At 39.7% G+C, this 13,779-nt stretch overlaps 1 protein-coding gene across 1 annotated transcript; it reads left to right on the plus strand.

Annotated features, from left to right (window-relative positions):
* Nucleotides 1–44: 44 nt before the first annotated feature.
* Nucleotides 45–12,368, plus strand: LOC124111792 (EARP and GARP complex-interacting protein 1-like). Its single transcript, XM_046471606.2, has 9 exons — nucleotides 45–145; nucleotides 895–978; nucleotides 2,013–2,145; nucleotides 2,564–2,714; nucleotides 3,457–3,556; nucleotides 4,542–4,678; nucleotides 5,740–5,907; nucleotides 10,987–11,154; nucleotides 11,506–12,368. Exons 1-9 carry the CDS (start codon nucleotides 104–106, stop codon nucleotides 11,678–11,680), a joined length of 1,158 nt encoding a protein of 385 aa, XP_046327562.1. The 5' UTR covers nucleotides 45–103; the 3' UTR covers nucleotides 11,681–12,368.
* The last annotated feature ends 1,411 nt before the right edge of the window (nucleotides 12,369–13,779 follow it).

Raw genomic sequence — 13,779 nt, forward strand, 5'->3', positions numbered from 1 at the left:
TGATTCTTAAATATTATGAAGTATTCTTAAAAACAAACTTTTACGACAAGTGTGCAATAGGCCTTGTGGCTGTCTGCTTCAATTCCTTCAAATCTTCATCATCATGGACGAGGAAGCACCGGTCATCTACGGGCTTGAATTTCAGGTGGGACGACAGTATGTTCATGAGATGGATATGACGCTGTCTTTTGAGAATAAAAGAATCTACTTTTTGACTGAAACTTTTCAAATCGGCTGTATTTGGACAGGCCTTACACACATCTCTGTCATGTAGCTTGCTGAATTATCGTTTTCACTAGAAAATGATAAACATTCACTAGATCATATCATGCACCGTAGATGAGTTCATGCGTATGCTAAACAAACTCCCCGTATCCTCTACTAACATACTGCGACTAGTTTTAATCGGGTCACTTAGACACTGTCGATATAAGTAGGAATGGTGAGTGCAGTCAATGAATATTTGGCAACAATGCAGTTAACACCTACCAAGTTGGGCACCACTTGCTAATCAAACACCCATTTACGATCCCTGTGAGGTAGCGTACGGGATACCTATCTCCTGTGACGAATTAATCCAATGTACTGTGAGGAAAATCTGAAAATAATCAAGTCTGGACCAGACAATCGAGTGATTTACATCATGAGTGATCCACGCAATTGAGATACGATGACATGCATCAACCAAGCAGCAAGTCTGACCACTCAATCCCATTAGTTGCTTCTTAGTCACAAGATTGACTGATACTTACCATGTTTATACTGTAATGTAGGACAGATGTTTCAACCCTTAAATGTAGATATACTACGTATAGGAATTAGATGTTTTAATTATGGGTTACTGATTGAAGGTCCATCTTTCTTCAAAGTAATGCTGTTTCTCCCACCCTTCAGGCCCGGGCACTGACTGCACAGACAGCAGAGACAGACAGCATACGCTTCCTGGTGGGCACACAGTCACTTAGAGCTGAAAACCAGGTAGGGAGTGCTTATAAAGTTACATTGATCATTTGCTTTGTATCAGCTGTAGTACTAAATTATTTCTATTTGGAAAAGCAAAGTTTGAACAGAAACTTCATTCATCTATTGCAGCAGGATTTTGGATATTTCCATCGAAAAATGTGAATATGATAACTTGGGGCACAGTTGGCCTGAGAGGACAAAGATGAAGCAATTCACTGTAAAGGGTTGCGTTGCTTAGTCATTCCAGGATTTACTGATCATGGGTTCAAATCCCAGATTCACCCTGAGTAAGAATTAGTGATTATGAACCTTGGTTTGACAGAACGACTGCACCATGCCTGTACTGTACTAAAAGGGTTTACCATGATATAACGGAAATGCTGTTCAAAGCATCATAAAACAAAACTTACTTTCTTACGTATTATAGTTAGTTGTACTTGACTCTCAGATATAGTGACTTCTGATGTCCATGGAGTTATTTCTATATAAAAAGGCTGAGACATTCAACATAACGGCACAACACAGAAATCTTTGTTTATGGGGTTTCGATCAAATGGAATATCAAGGTGCTCAAGGGATCCCCATTTGTAATTCCCTTTACCTTTAATAACTATTCATTTCATACTAAATTATTAGATCTAGTTGAATAACTGTATGAATGTTTCTGATTATAATAATATTATTTAATGCAAAGATTTCCATCATATTCATTGGCCAAGAAGAAGATGCATGTCATTCGATAGAAATGCATACTGTAAATCTGGAAAATTTTGCGACACCCTGTTGATGAGATAACCAAAGATCAAAGCTACTTCTGCACATCTTTTTTTTTTATATGTGGGAAGTGGCATTATGAAATGGTAACTCAGGGTCAGTCAGTGATTTTAAAACTATAGATACATGTGTTGTACTTGACAAGGAAGGTTGGAGTAGCGTGTTTTTCTAACAGTATGGAAACATAAGCGAAAGAAATGTCTCCGTTTGTTGGAACTTTTGTCTCTTTATTATAATAAAATAATATTGTCTTATTTGTGCTTTATGTTCAACAGATTCACCATATTGACTTTGATGATGAAAACAATCTTATAAACAAGAATGTGTATGTCCACCGTGAAGGAGAAATCTGGTCTATGAGCGCATCAACATTTGACAAGACTCTACTGTCAACATGTTACAATAACAGTGAGTCAGTATTTCTGGTCAGTGAGAATGTGGACATCATCACTTTGGTTTTATTAATATTTCAGTTCCAGTTTAATGGTAGACTAGCGCTTAGTCTCTGAAACTATATATTTTTGATGGAAGCAAAAAACATCTAAACTGAAAAGGAGACCCAGTGAGATGGGAGATTCAGAACCTGATGAAAATCTATACTTGCTTCCTTTGGGGCTTTTACATTACAGTAAGGGCTGGGCGGAAGGCCAAATAATATGGTTCAGGACTGTAAGAGACTAAAACTGTAGGGCTATATTTTGTCACTTTGTCATGGAAAATCCTGTGTTTGTTTTTCATACTTAGAGCTGCAAATGTGCTTAATTTTTTTATGAGATAACCTATTCAAGTATTTGCATAATTGATAATTTCGGGAATTCCCCATCAGCTGCCGATGCAAAGTCCGAGATGCGGGCTGCAGTATGGCAGCTCCCGGACAGCTTCAACTCAAGCAATGTTGTTGATGACCAGTCCAACTCCCATGAGTCATTGCAGCTTGTGTGTCACCTGGACACCAGTCAGTTCGGAGATATCAAGGGGTGAGGTGTTTGTTTTTAACAGGATGCTGTACCTGTGTGTGTGAGAACATGGACAGATGAGGTATTGCCTATCAATCTATTATCAAGGGTGCTTGGACATTCCTGTGACAGAAGTGTCTGCTTAAATCTGGCAGTTTCCATATTTTATCCAACTATGAATGAAAACAATTTGTTTACAGTTATGTTCATGTACTGTATTGTTTTATATAAGTTGTATCCCAATAGTGCAATAAGTTCCCCCTGGTATGCAGAGTTCATTCAGAGTGTCATGTCAAACTTCTGAAGAGCTGTGTTAGAGCACGGCCTATTCCATTCTAGATCAGTGACTCATTGAACAGAGTGTCAAAATGTTTTGTTTTCTATGTAGAACAGCTAAATGCATGAAAAGCTCCAAATGTGGACTTTCACAAGTCTCTAAGACAATAATTATTAGTTTAAATGATAATTTTTAGATTATATAAATAAGAACAAGTTGTCCCTATAAAAGACTGGCATCCTTGGACTGTCTGCTTATCTAGACTTGCTTGTTATAATGATAGAATTACCATACATCCATGGACTTAATATTCAGTATAGCCCTGGAGCAAGGCTACTCCTTTGCATTGTACTTCCTGAGATAGTTTTACTTATCAATGATGAATTCTCAGAATCTCAGAATTGCCAATCTTTTTCTTGTCACCATTTAAATACAAGCCTATAATGCTGACTGCAGCATGTTCTGATGACTGACTGTGTGTATCAGGACGCTGTGGCACCCAGCGGGGGAGAGTCACACGGTGGTAGGGGTGATGGACACTCACATCGTACAGTGGGATCTCGACACTGCTGCATCCACAGCCAAGGTAAGGCATCTGACAGAGTGAGTGAGTTGGGTTTCACACTACTTTTAGTAATATTACAGTAATGTCATGGTGGGGAACACAAGAAATGGGCTTCCCATTGTACCCATGTACGGAATCAAACCTGGACTTTCGACGTGATGAGAGAAGTGTTTCACCACTTGTCTCAGTCTTCCAGTTTACTGGTAATTACCAGCTTTTACCAATTAGATTAAGCTTGGACAGGTAATTCATGTGGATACTATTCCCTGTGGACCGGCAAATAAAGTACTGTGGACCAGCAAATAAAGTACCTTATAAATCTTTGTTGTTGTACAAGACATCGGCGATAGTCATATTATTATACGAAGTCATCTTGTCTGTTACCATCAGGGTAGAACTTGGTGAACAATTTCTGTACCAATAGGAGAGTCGCAGTGTGAAGTTTGATTTCAATATTTGGATTTTCTCAAAAATACAGCTATTTTTCACTTTTTGACAAAGAATGTTTTTGCTTAAATATTTGTGCGACCTATAACTTGAAAACTACTGCATGGATTCCTTTCAAATTTAGGGACCAGTTTCCATGCTAATAGAAGAAGGAGTCCAAAGTTTTCAGAGCAAATATAAGTTTTTACTTGTTTTGAACATAGAATGTTTTTTCTTCAACATTTGTGAGACCAATAACTTAAAAACTTCTTCATGCATTCTTTTCCAATTGGGGGTACAGTTTCTTTTCCAATATGAGAGGTTCAGTGCAAAGTTTGATTTCAAGAAGTGGATTTTCCAAGAAAATATTGCTTTGTTTTTAATCTTAGAATAATTTTATACCCCCAACCTAAAAGGGAAAAGCTTGCTGATGATGTACCAGTGCATATTTGAATCATGCCATTACTTTGTTATATTATTGTGCTTTTTAAGAAAAACTAGCTCAGTCATTAAGGCATCAATATATCATTGATTGATTGATTGATTGATGTGCACACTGAGTTTTCACGCTGTTCTGTAGTTGATTGGATCCACCATTGTGGAGGGGCGTGGCCATCCAAAGCTGACGTGTGGGCGATGGAACCCACATCACAACTGTACTCAGATAGCCACAGCTAACGACACGTCCATCCGAGGCTGGGACCTCCGTTCAATGAAGTAAGTTGTAAGGTGGAGAGTGTGAGTGAATGTTGTTCAGCAATAGTCCAAGTATTTCATGGCAGACTGTAACTGATATAGTCTCAGTCAGGCAAGCCAGTGGCATCTTCCCGTGGCAAGGGAGCTAACTGAATATATAAGTCCAGTTTCCATCCTTGCCAAACAAGGCTTGAATTATGGAGTTATATTTTGGCTGGACTGATGAGTCTATGCATAGTCCAATCAAAATCACATAACGAAATCAACATCCAGTTCGTAAACTGCCATGCGTCAACAGATATTTTCAAAATCTTTCATGCTTTTAATCAAGGTGCACACATGATCTTATGCACTTCGCGAAGTAAGACCAATTTTATTGCAATGTAATTTTTTATTATTGATCAGATCGTCTTGGCTTGGCGTGGCCATTTTTTTTTTTTGGAATCTGATTGGTCAATAAGAGGGACATAGAAGGGACATAACTTGTAATAGCCACTGGTGGCACTACGATCAAGTCTAGAAATTCCAGCCAAGTTTTAAAGTCTTTTACAGTCAGTCAACTCCCTTGCCGGGAGGATGGGCAAACTGTAAATAATCTAGTCTGTCAGGCAAGCCTGTGGTTGTTTCCATGAACATCAATTCACACCTTAGAGGTACAATTACAAACCAGGATCATACTGTTATACTCCATCCTTGTTTTAGTCAGTTATTAAGTTACCAATTTCTTATATACAAAATACATGTCAAATGTTGGTGCCTAAATTGACATTAACTCTAAATAAAATATATTCAGTTTTACTACATATGGTAATAATTTCTTTCATGTGCCTCGAAACATGTTAAAGATCACTGAAAATTTTTGAAAAATAAGCAGAAATGTGGTGCTTGAAACTGTTCAGTCCCTCAATGTAATGCAATGTGTCATCGCCATTCGCTGTCAACACTATACCCAGGTTAATGGTTTGCACCAGGTGGTGAACCTTTAGACCTGCATGAATTCAGGCGTTCTTCCCATGTTAAGGTGACATGCCGTGAGATAACTGGAATACTGCTCATTAACTCACTGTGTGCTCCACCCGCAGGCAGGTGTACCACATGGAGAACGCCCACGCCCAGCTGGTGCGAGACTTGGACTTCAACCCCAACAAGCAGTACTACATGTCCACGTGTGGGGATGACTGTAAGGTGAAGTTCTGGGACACACGCAACACCACAGAGCCACTCATGGTCCTCTCCGAACATTCTCATTGGTACGTACTTCGTGGTAGTCAAGTTTCCTGCCTTTGTTAGGATACCGATCAGATGACACGACAGATCAACTTATGGTCTTCTCAGAACATTCTCATTGGTACGTACTTCATGGTAGTCAAGTTTCCTACCTTTGTTAGGATACCGATCAGATGACACGACAGATCAACTTATGGTCTTCTCAGAACATTCTCATTGGTACGTACTTTGTGGTAGTCAAGTTTCCTGCCTTTGTTAGGATACCGATCAGATGACACGACAGATCCACTTATGGTCTTCTCAGAACATTCTCATTGGTACGTACTTCGTGGTAGTCAAGTTTCCTGCCTTTGTTAGGATACCGATCAGATGACACGACAGATCTACTCATGGTCTTCTCAGAACATTCTCATTGGTACGTACTTTGTGGTAGTCAAGTTTCCTGCCTTTGTTAGGATACCGATCAGATGACACGACAGATCAACTTATGGTCTTCTCAGAACATTCTCATTGGTATGTACTTTGTGGTAGTCAAGTTTCCTGCCTTTGTTAGGATACCGATCAGATGACACGACAGATCAACTTATGGTCTTCTCAGAACATTCTCATTGGTACGTACTTCGTGGTAGTCAAGTTTCCTGCCTTTGTTAGGATACCGATCAGATGACACGACAGATCAACTTATGGTCTTCTCAGAACATTCTCATTGGTACGTACTTTGTGGTAGTCAAGTTTCCTGCCTTTGTTAGGATACCGATCAGATGAAACCACAGATCAACTCATGGTCCTCTCTGAATATTCTCATTGGTACGTAGCGCTTGTGATAGTCAAGTTGTCTCCCTTTGTTAAGATATGGATCAGATGACACCACAGATCCACTCTTGGTCCTCTTCGAACATTCTCATTGGTCACATCTCGTGATAGTCAGGTTGTCTCCCTTTGTCAGGGTACCCGTCAGACAAAAAAGCTTCATTTATGGTCGTCCCTCTGATCATTCTCATTGACTTGTATCTCCTGACAGTCAGGTAATCTTCCTTTGTCGGTACACTTATTTTGGATTCTCTCCCTTGGACAAGGAGTTGTTGGTAATTATTATGACATTTAAAACCTACAACAGCAGTCAAGTGGGGACTCAAAGCTGGGTCTTTGTTGTGACAAGCATATGCTTTAACCACAAAGCTACAGCAGTGGTACACACCCACTATTATGGGTGGGGGTTATATGGCTAGTGATGTAAGATTGACAGCTGTAGTGGGTGGGGTTATATGGCTATTGATGTAAGACTGAAAACTGTAGTGGGTGGGGTTATTAGACTAGTGATGTAAGATTGACAGCTGTAGTGGGTGGGGTTATATGGCTAGTGATGTAAGATTGACACCTGTAGTGGGCTGGTTTAAATAGCTACTAATGTAATCTTGACACCTGCGAGGATGGGTCTGATTAGCTTTTTGGTGTAAGATTATCAGCTGTAGAGGGTGGGTTTCTGATGTAAGATTGACAGCTGTAATGGGTTGGTTTGTGAGACTGTCAGCTGTGGTTGGCATGGTTTTGCAGCTGCTGATGTAAGATTGACAATCACTGTGGATGAGATCACGTAGATAGAGATATAAGACTGACAATCACTGGATGAGATCACGTAGATAGAGATATAAGATTGACAATCAATGTGGATGAGATCACGTAGATAGAGATATAAGACTGACAATCACTGGATGAGATCACGTAGATAGAGATATAAGATTGACAATTACTGTGGATGAGATCACATAGATAGAGATATAAGATTGACAATCACTGTGGATGAGATCACGTAGATAGAGATATAAGATTGACAAATATGGTGGATGAGATCACGTAGATAGAGATATAAGATTGACAATCATGGTGGATGAGATCACGTAGATGGAGATATAAGATTGTCAATCGCTGTGGATGAGATCACGTAGATAGAGATATAAGATTGACAATCACTGTGGATGAGATCACGTAGAAACAGATGTAAGATTGACAATCACTGTGGATGAGATCACGTAGATAGAGATATAAGATTGACAATTACTGTGGATGAGATCACGTAGATGGAGATATAAGATTGTCAATCGCTGTGGATGAGATCATGTAGATACAGATGTAAGACTGACAATCACTGGATGAGATCATGTAGATACAGATGTAAGATTGACAATCACTGTGGATGAGATCACGTAGATGGAGATATAAGATTGACAATTACTGTGGATGAGATCACGTAGATGGAGATATAAGATTGACAATCACTGTGGACGAGATCACGTAGATTGAGATATAAGATTGACAATTACTGTGGATGAGATCACGTAGATGGAGATGTAAGATTGACAATCACTGTGGATGAGATCACGTAGATACAGATGTAAGATTGAAAATCACTGTGGATGAGATCACGTAGAGAGAGATATAAGATTGACAATCACTGTGGATGAGATCACATAGATGGAGATATAAGATTGACAATCATGGTGGATGAGATCACGTAGATAGAGATATAAGATTGACAATCACTGTGGATGAGATCACATAGATGGAGATATATGATTGAGAATCACTGTGGATGAGATCACATAGATAGAGATATAAGATTGACAATTACTGTGGATGAGATCATGTAGATACAGATGTAAGATTGACAATCACTGGATGAGATCACGTAGAAACAGATGTAAGATTGACAATCACTGTGGATGAGATCACGTAGATAGAGATATAAGATTGACAATTACTGTGGATGAGATCACGTAGATGGAGATATAAGATTGTCAATCGCTGTGGATGAGATCATGTAGATACAGATGTAAGACTGACAATCACTGGATGAGATCCAAGGATACAGATGTAAGATTGACAATCACTGTGGATGAGATCACGTAGATAGAGATATAAGATTGACAATAACTGTGGATGAGATCACATAGATAGAGATGTAAGATTGACAATCACTGTGGATGAGATCATGTAGAAACAGATGTAAGATTGACAATCACTGTGGATGAGATCACATAGATGGAGATATAAGATTGACAATTACTGTGGACGAGATCACGTAGATGGAGATATAAGATTGACAATTACTGTGGATGAGATCACGTAGATGGAGATATAAGATTGTCAATCGCTGTGGATGAGATCATGTAGATACAGATGTAAGACTGACAATCACTGGATGAGATCACGTAGATAGAGATATAAGATTGACAATTACTGTGGATGAGATCACGTAGATGGAGATATAAGATTGACAATCACTGTGGACGAGATCACGTAGATTGAGATATAAGATTGACAATTACTGTGGATGAGATCACATAGATGGAGATGTAAGATTGACAATCACTGTGGATGAGATCACGTAGATACAGATGTAAGATTGAAAATCACTGTGGATGAGATCACGTAGATAGAGATATAAGATTGACAATCACTGTGGATGAGATCACATAGATGGAGATATAAGATTGACAATCATGGTGGATGAGATCACGTAGATAGAGATATAAGATTGACAATTACTGTGGATGAGATCACGTAGAAACAGATGTAAGATTGACCATCACTGTGGATGAGATCACGTAGATAGAGATATAAGATTGACAATTACTGTGGATGAGATCACGTAGATGGAGATATAAGATTGTCAATCGCTGTGGATGAGATCATGTAGATACAGATGTAAGACTGACAATCACTGGATGAGATCACGTAGAAACAGATGTAAGATTGACAATCACTGTGGATGAGATCACATAGATGGAGATATAAGATTGACAATCATGGTGGATGAGATCACGTAGATGGAGATATAAGATTGACAATCATGGTGGATGAGATCACGTAGATTGAGATATAAGATTGACAATCATGGTGGATGAGATCACGTAGATAGAGATATAAGATTGACAATCACTGTGGATGAGATCACATAGATGGAGATATAAGATTGACAATCATGGTGGATGAGATCACGTAGATGGAGATATAAGATTGTCAATCGCTGTGGATGAGATCACGTAGATAGAGATATAAGATTGACAATCACTTTGGATGAGATCACGTAGAAACAGATGTAAGATTGACAATCACTGTGGATGAGATCACGTAGATAGAGATATAAGATTGACAATTACTGTGGATGAGATCACGTAGATGGAGATATAAGATTGTCAATCGCTGTGGATGAGATCATGTAGATGGAGATATAGGATTGACAATCACTGTGGATGAGATCACATAGATGGAGATATAAGATTGACAAATATGGTGGATGAGATCACATAGTTGGAGATATAAGATTGACAATCATGGTGGATGAGATCACGTAGATAGAGATATAAGATTGACAAATATGGTGGATGAGATCACGTAGATAGAGATATAAGATTGACAATCACTGTGAATGAGACCAAGTAGATGGAGATATAGGATTGACAATCACTGTGGATGAGATCACATAGATGGAGATATAGGATTGACAATCACTGTGGATGAGATCACATAGATGGAGATATAAGATTGACAAATATGGTGGATGAGATCACATAGTTGGAGATATAAAATTGACAATCATGGTGGATGAGATCACGTAGAGATATAAGATTGACAAATATGGTGGATGAGATCACATAGATGGAGATATAAGATTGACAATCATGGTGGATGAGATCACATAGTTGGAGATATAAGATTGACAATCATGGTGGATGAGATCACATAGATAGAGATATAAGATTGACAATCATTGTGGATGAGATCACGTAGATAGAGATATAAGATTGACAAATATGGTGGATGAGATCACATAGTTGGAGATATAAGATTGACAATCATGGTGGATGAGATCACATAGTTGGAGATATAAGATTGACAATCATGGTGGATGAGATCACATAGTTGGAGATGTAAGATTGACAATCATGGTGGATGAGATCACATAGTTGGAGATATAAGATTGACAATCATGGTGGATGAGATCACATAGTTGGAGATATAAGATTGACAATCATGGTGGATGAGATCTATGTACAAGAAATCAATGTGGCTGAGACTTCCATGGTTTCTCTTTCCATCAGGGTGTGGACTGTCCGCTACAATCACTTCCATGACCAGCTCGTTCTCACATCGAGTAGCGACAGTCGGGTCGTCCTCAACAACATTGTGTCCTTGTCCTCTGAACCCTTTGGCAGACTGGTTGAGAAGGATGATGAAGACAGTGAAGACGAGGATGATGCAGAGGACAGGTGAGAAGGGATAGGAGCTTTTTCACAGGTAAAAAGTGGATGGGCTTTTTACAAGTGATATGGGGGAAGGGCTTTCTTCGGGTGACAAGGGGAAGGGAATACAGGGGGGTATACAGTGGGGTTATTAAGGCAAGGGGAGTGTCTTAAAGGTGAGAAGGGGGGAATGTTTTCTAAAAATAGTATGGGGGTAGGGATTTTCTACAGTGATAAACGGAGGGGCCTTTTAATATGCGAGGAATGTTCCACAAATGGGGGAGGGTATTGTTGCTGGTGAGAAGGGTGGAGTTCTGAGAATGCAATGGAGGATGGGCTCTCTCATCACAGGTTCACGGGTCGTCTTTTTTTGTGCAGACCAAGGGAGCCCCCCAAGGATGGAGTAATATCTACATATGAGGAACATGAAGATAGTGTTTATGCTGTCGATTGGTCAACTGCAGACCCCTGGGTATTCGCATCGCTCAGCTATGATGGGCGTCTTGTCATCAACCGAGTACCTCGCACAGAGAAGTACAAGATCCTGCTGTAGCCTGGGGAGGCACCACAGCGCACAGCCACGTATACGTGTGTATTATACATATGTCAGCACATTCCACGGTGGTTTTGTTTCACCATCAGAATGTCCAGAGAAACAGTGAGAAATACCTGTGATACACATTTCTGTATGACAGAGGACAGAGGACAATATCGCCAGGTTGCATTGTGCTGCCTCATCACTTGTGTGGCATCAATCTTTGGAAACAATACAGAATATCTCCATGTATCTTTTCTGGACAAGTTCTTTCACTGTAGTGTTGCTGTTTGTATATTGTACATGTCTATTGTATAGAAACAGGGCTATTTTACCTTGGATGAAGTCCTCTTTGTTCTAGATTTACTCATAAATGTAAAGTCTGTAAATATATGTATATGCCCAGGATATTAAAAAGGTTGGGGGGATAGACACTTGTTCATGAAATGTCTTGGAATAAATCTTCTAGCTGTCATGTATTGTGGCTGCCATTTGTTTTGGTTGGATAACAGGTATGTCATGTATCCAGTCTATTTTAACATGCACTGCCATTCTTCATGGTTTGGTAAGTGCTGTGCACTGTTCGATTACTCCATGTCAAGTATAGTCACATACACTCTATAGGGTTCAGATCTGGGCCCCTGGAAACCAAGCCGTAATGTTCATACTTCAGCATTGTCCTGAAATAAAAGTCCATTTCTATGTGCATGACTTTCTACATGTTGAGTGCGGTCATCTCCATGAATTTTGTTTCTTTCAACCATTAAGAGTTTTCAGTATAGTCACATGATGCACTTAACAGTTGTAAGAAATACAGCTACAGATCATAACTATTGAAACAGTTGGACACCCGGACCAAATCTCCTCCTGATGCAGCAAGGGTCAACAGAAAGAGAGCACCTCATGGGGATTCCAGTTGAGAACAGGCCCCCAGCAACCTATGGTGATCATAAGAGGCTGCCTTTGGGTGGTCAGATTTGGTGACTTGGTTAATAGCATAATTCCCTCATACCCCAACAGCGTGGATTGATGCTCACAATACCAATAACATAGTTGATGCTTGTCATCCTATGCCAATTCTGTGGGTTGATGCTCATGATGTCAATCACTGGATGGTCTGGTCCAGACTTGAATATTTACAGACGACCGTCATACATCTTCCTGAGGCAAGAGAGTTAACTGACTGTTAAAGTCCAGTTTCCACCCTTGACAAACTAGGCTGGTATTATGGAGTTACATTTTGGCGGGACTAACGAGTCTATGCATAGTCCAATCAAAATCTCGCAATGAAATCTGGTTCGTAAATTGTCGTGCAGATTTCAGTCGATTCCAGGATTTGTAGAGCATGTGCACCGCAAACTCATTGTCAACAGATATTTTCCAAATCTTTTCATGTTTTTAGTCAAGGTGCTCATGCGATTTGATGCATTTTGCGATGTAAGACCTTATATAGACAATATAGACCTTGATTATCATCAGATTGTCTTGAGTGGGAGCCACTGTTTTGTTTGAAGCAAATGCAAGTGATACGAGAGGTGGAATCTGCTTGGTCTATAGGAGAGGCTTAGAAGGGACATAACTCGTAATAGCCACTGGTGGCGCCACGATCGAGCCTAGGAATTTCAAGCCTAGTTCGGCAAGGATTCAAACTGGACTTTTAAAGTCAGTTATTTCCCTTCTAAGCCTCTCCTATGGACCAATCAGATTCCACCGCCCGTATCACACAAAATGGTGGTGCCCAGTCAGGACGATCTGATCGATAATCAAGATCTATATTGTGATAAAACTTGTCTTACATCGCGAAATGCATCAAAACACGTGAGCACCTTGATTGAAAAACATGAAAAGAGTTGGAAAATATCTGCTGACAACAAGTTGGCGGTGCACATGCTTTGCAAATCCTGCAATCGACCGAAACCTGCACGACAGTTTACGAACCGGATTTCGATTTCTTTGCGCGATTTTGATTGGACTATGCATAAACATACTAGTGGCGCTACGGTCGAGTCCAGTAATTCCAGCCTTGTTCGGCAAGGGTGGAAACTGGACTTTTAAAGTCAGTTAACTCTCTTGCCTCGGGAAGATGCTGAAAGACGGCTAATTACCAAAAATTAATT

Source organism: Haliotis rufescens, unplaced genomic scaffold (assembly GCF_023055435.1).
Source record: "Haliotis rufescens isolate VD_foot unplaced genomic scaffold, xgHalRufe1.0.p SCAF_2, whole genome shotgun sequence".
In the NCBI taxonomy this organism is placed as follows: domain Eukaryota; kingdom Metazoa; phylum Mollusca; class Gastropoda; order Lepetellida; family Haliotidae; genus Haliotis; species Haliotis rufescens.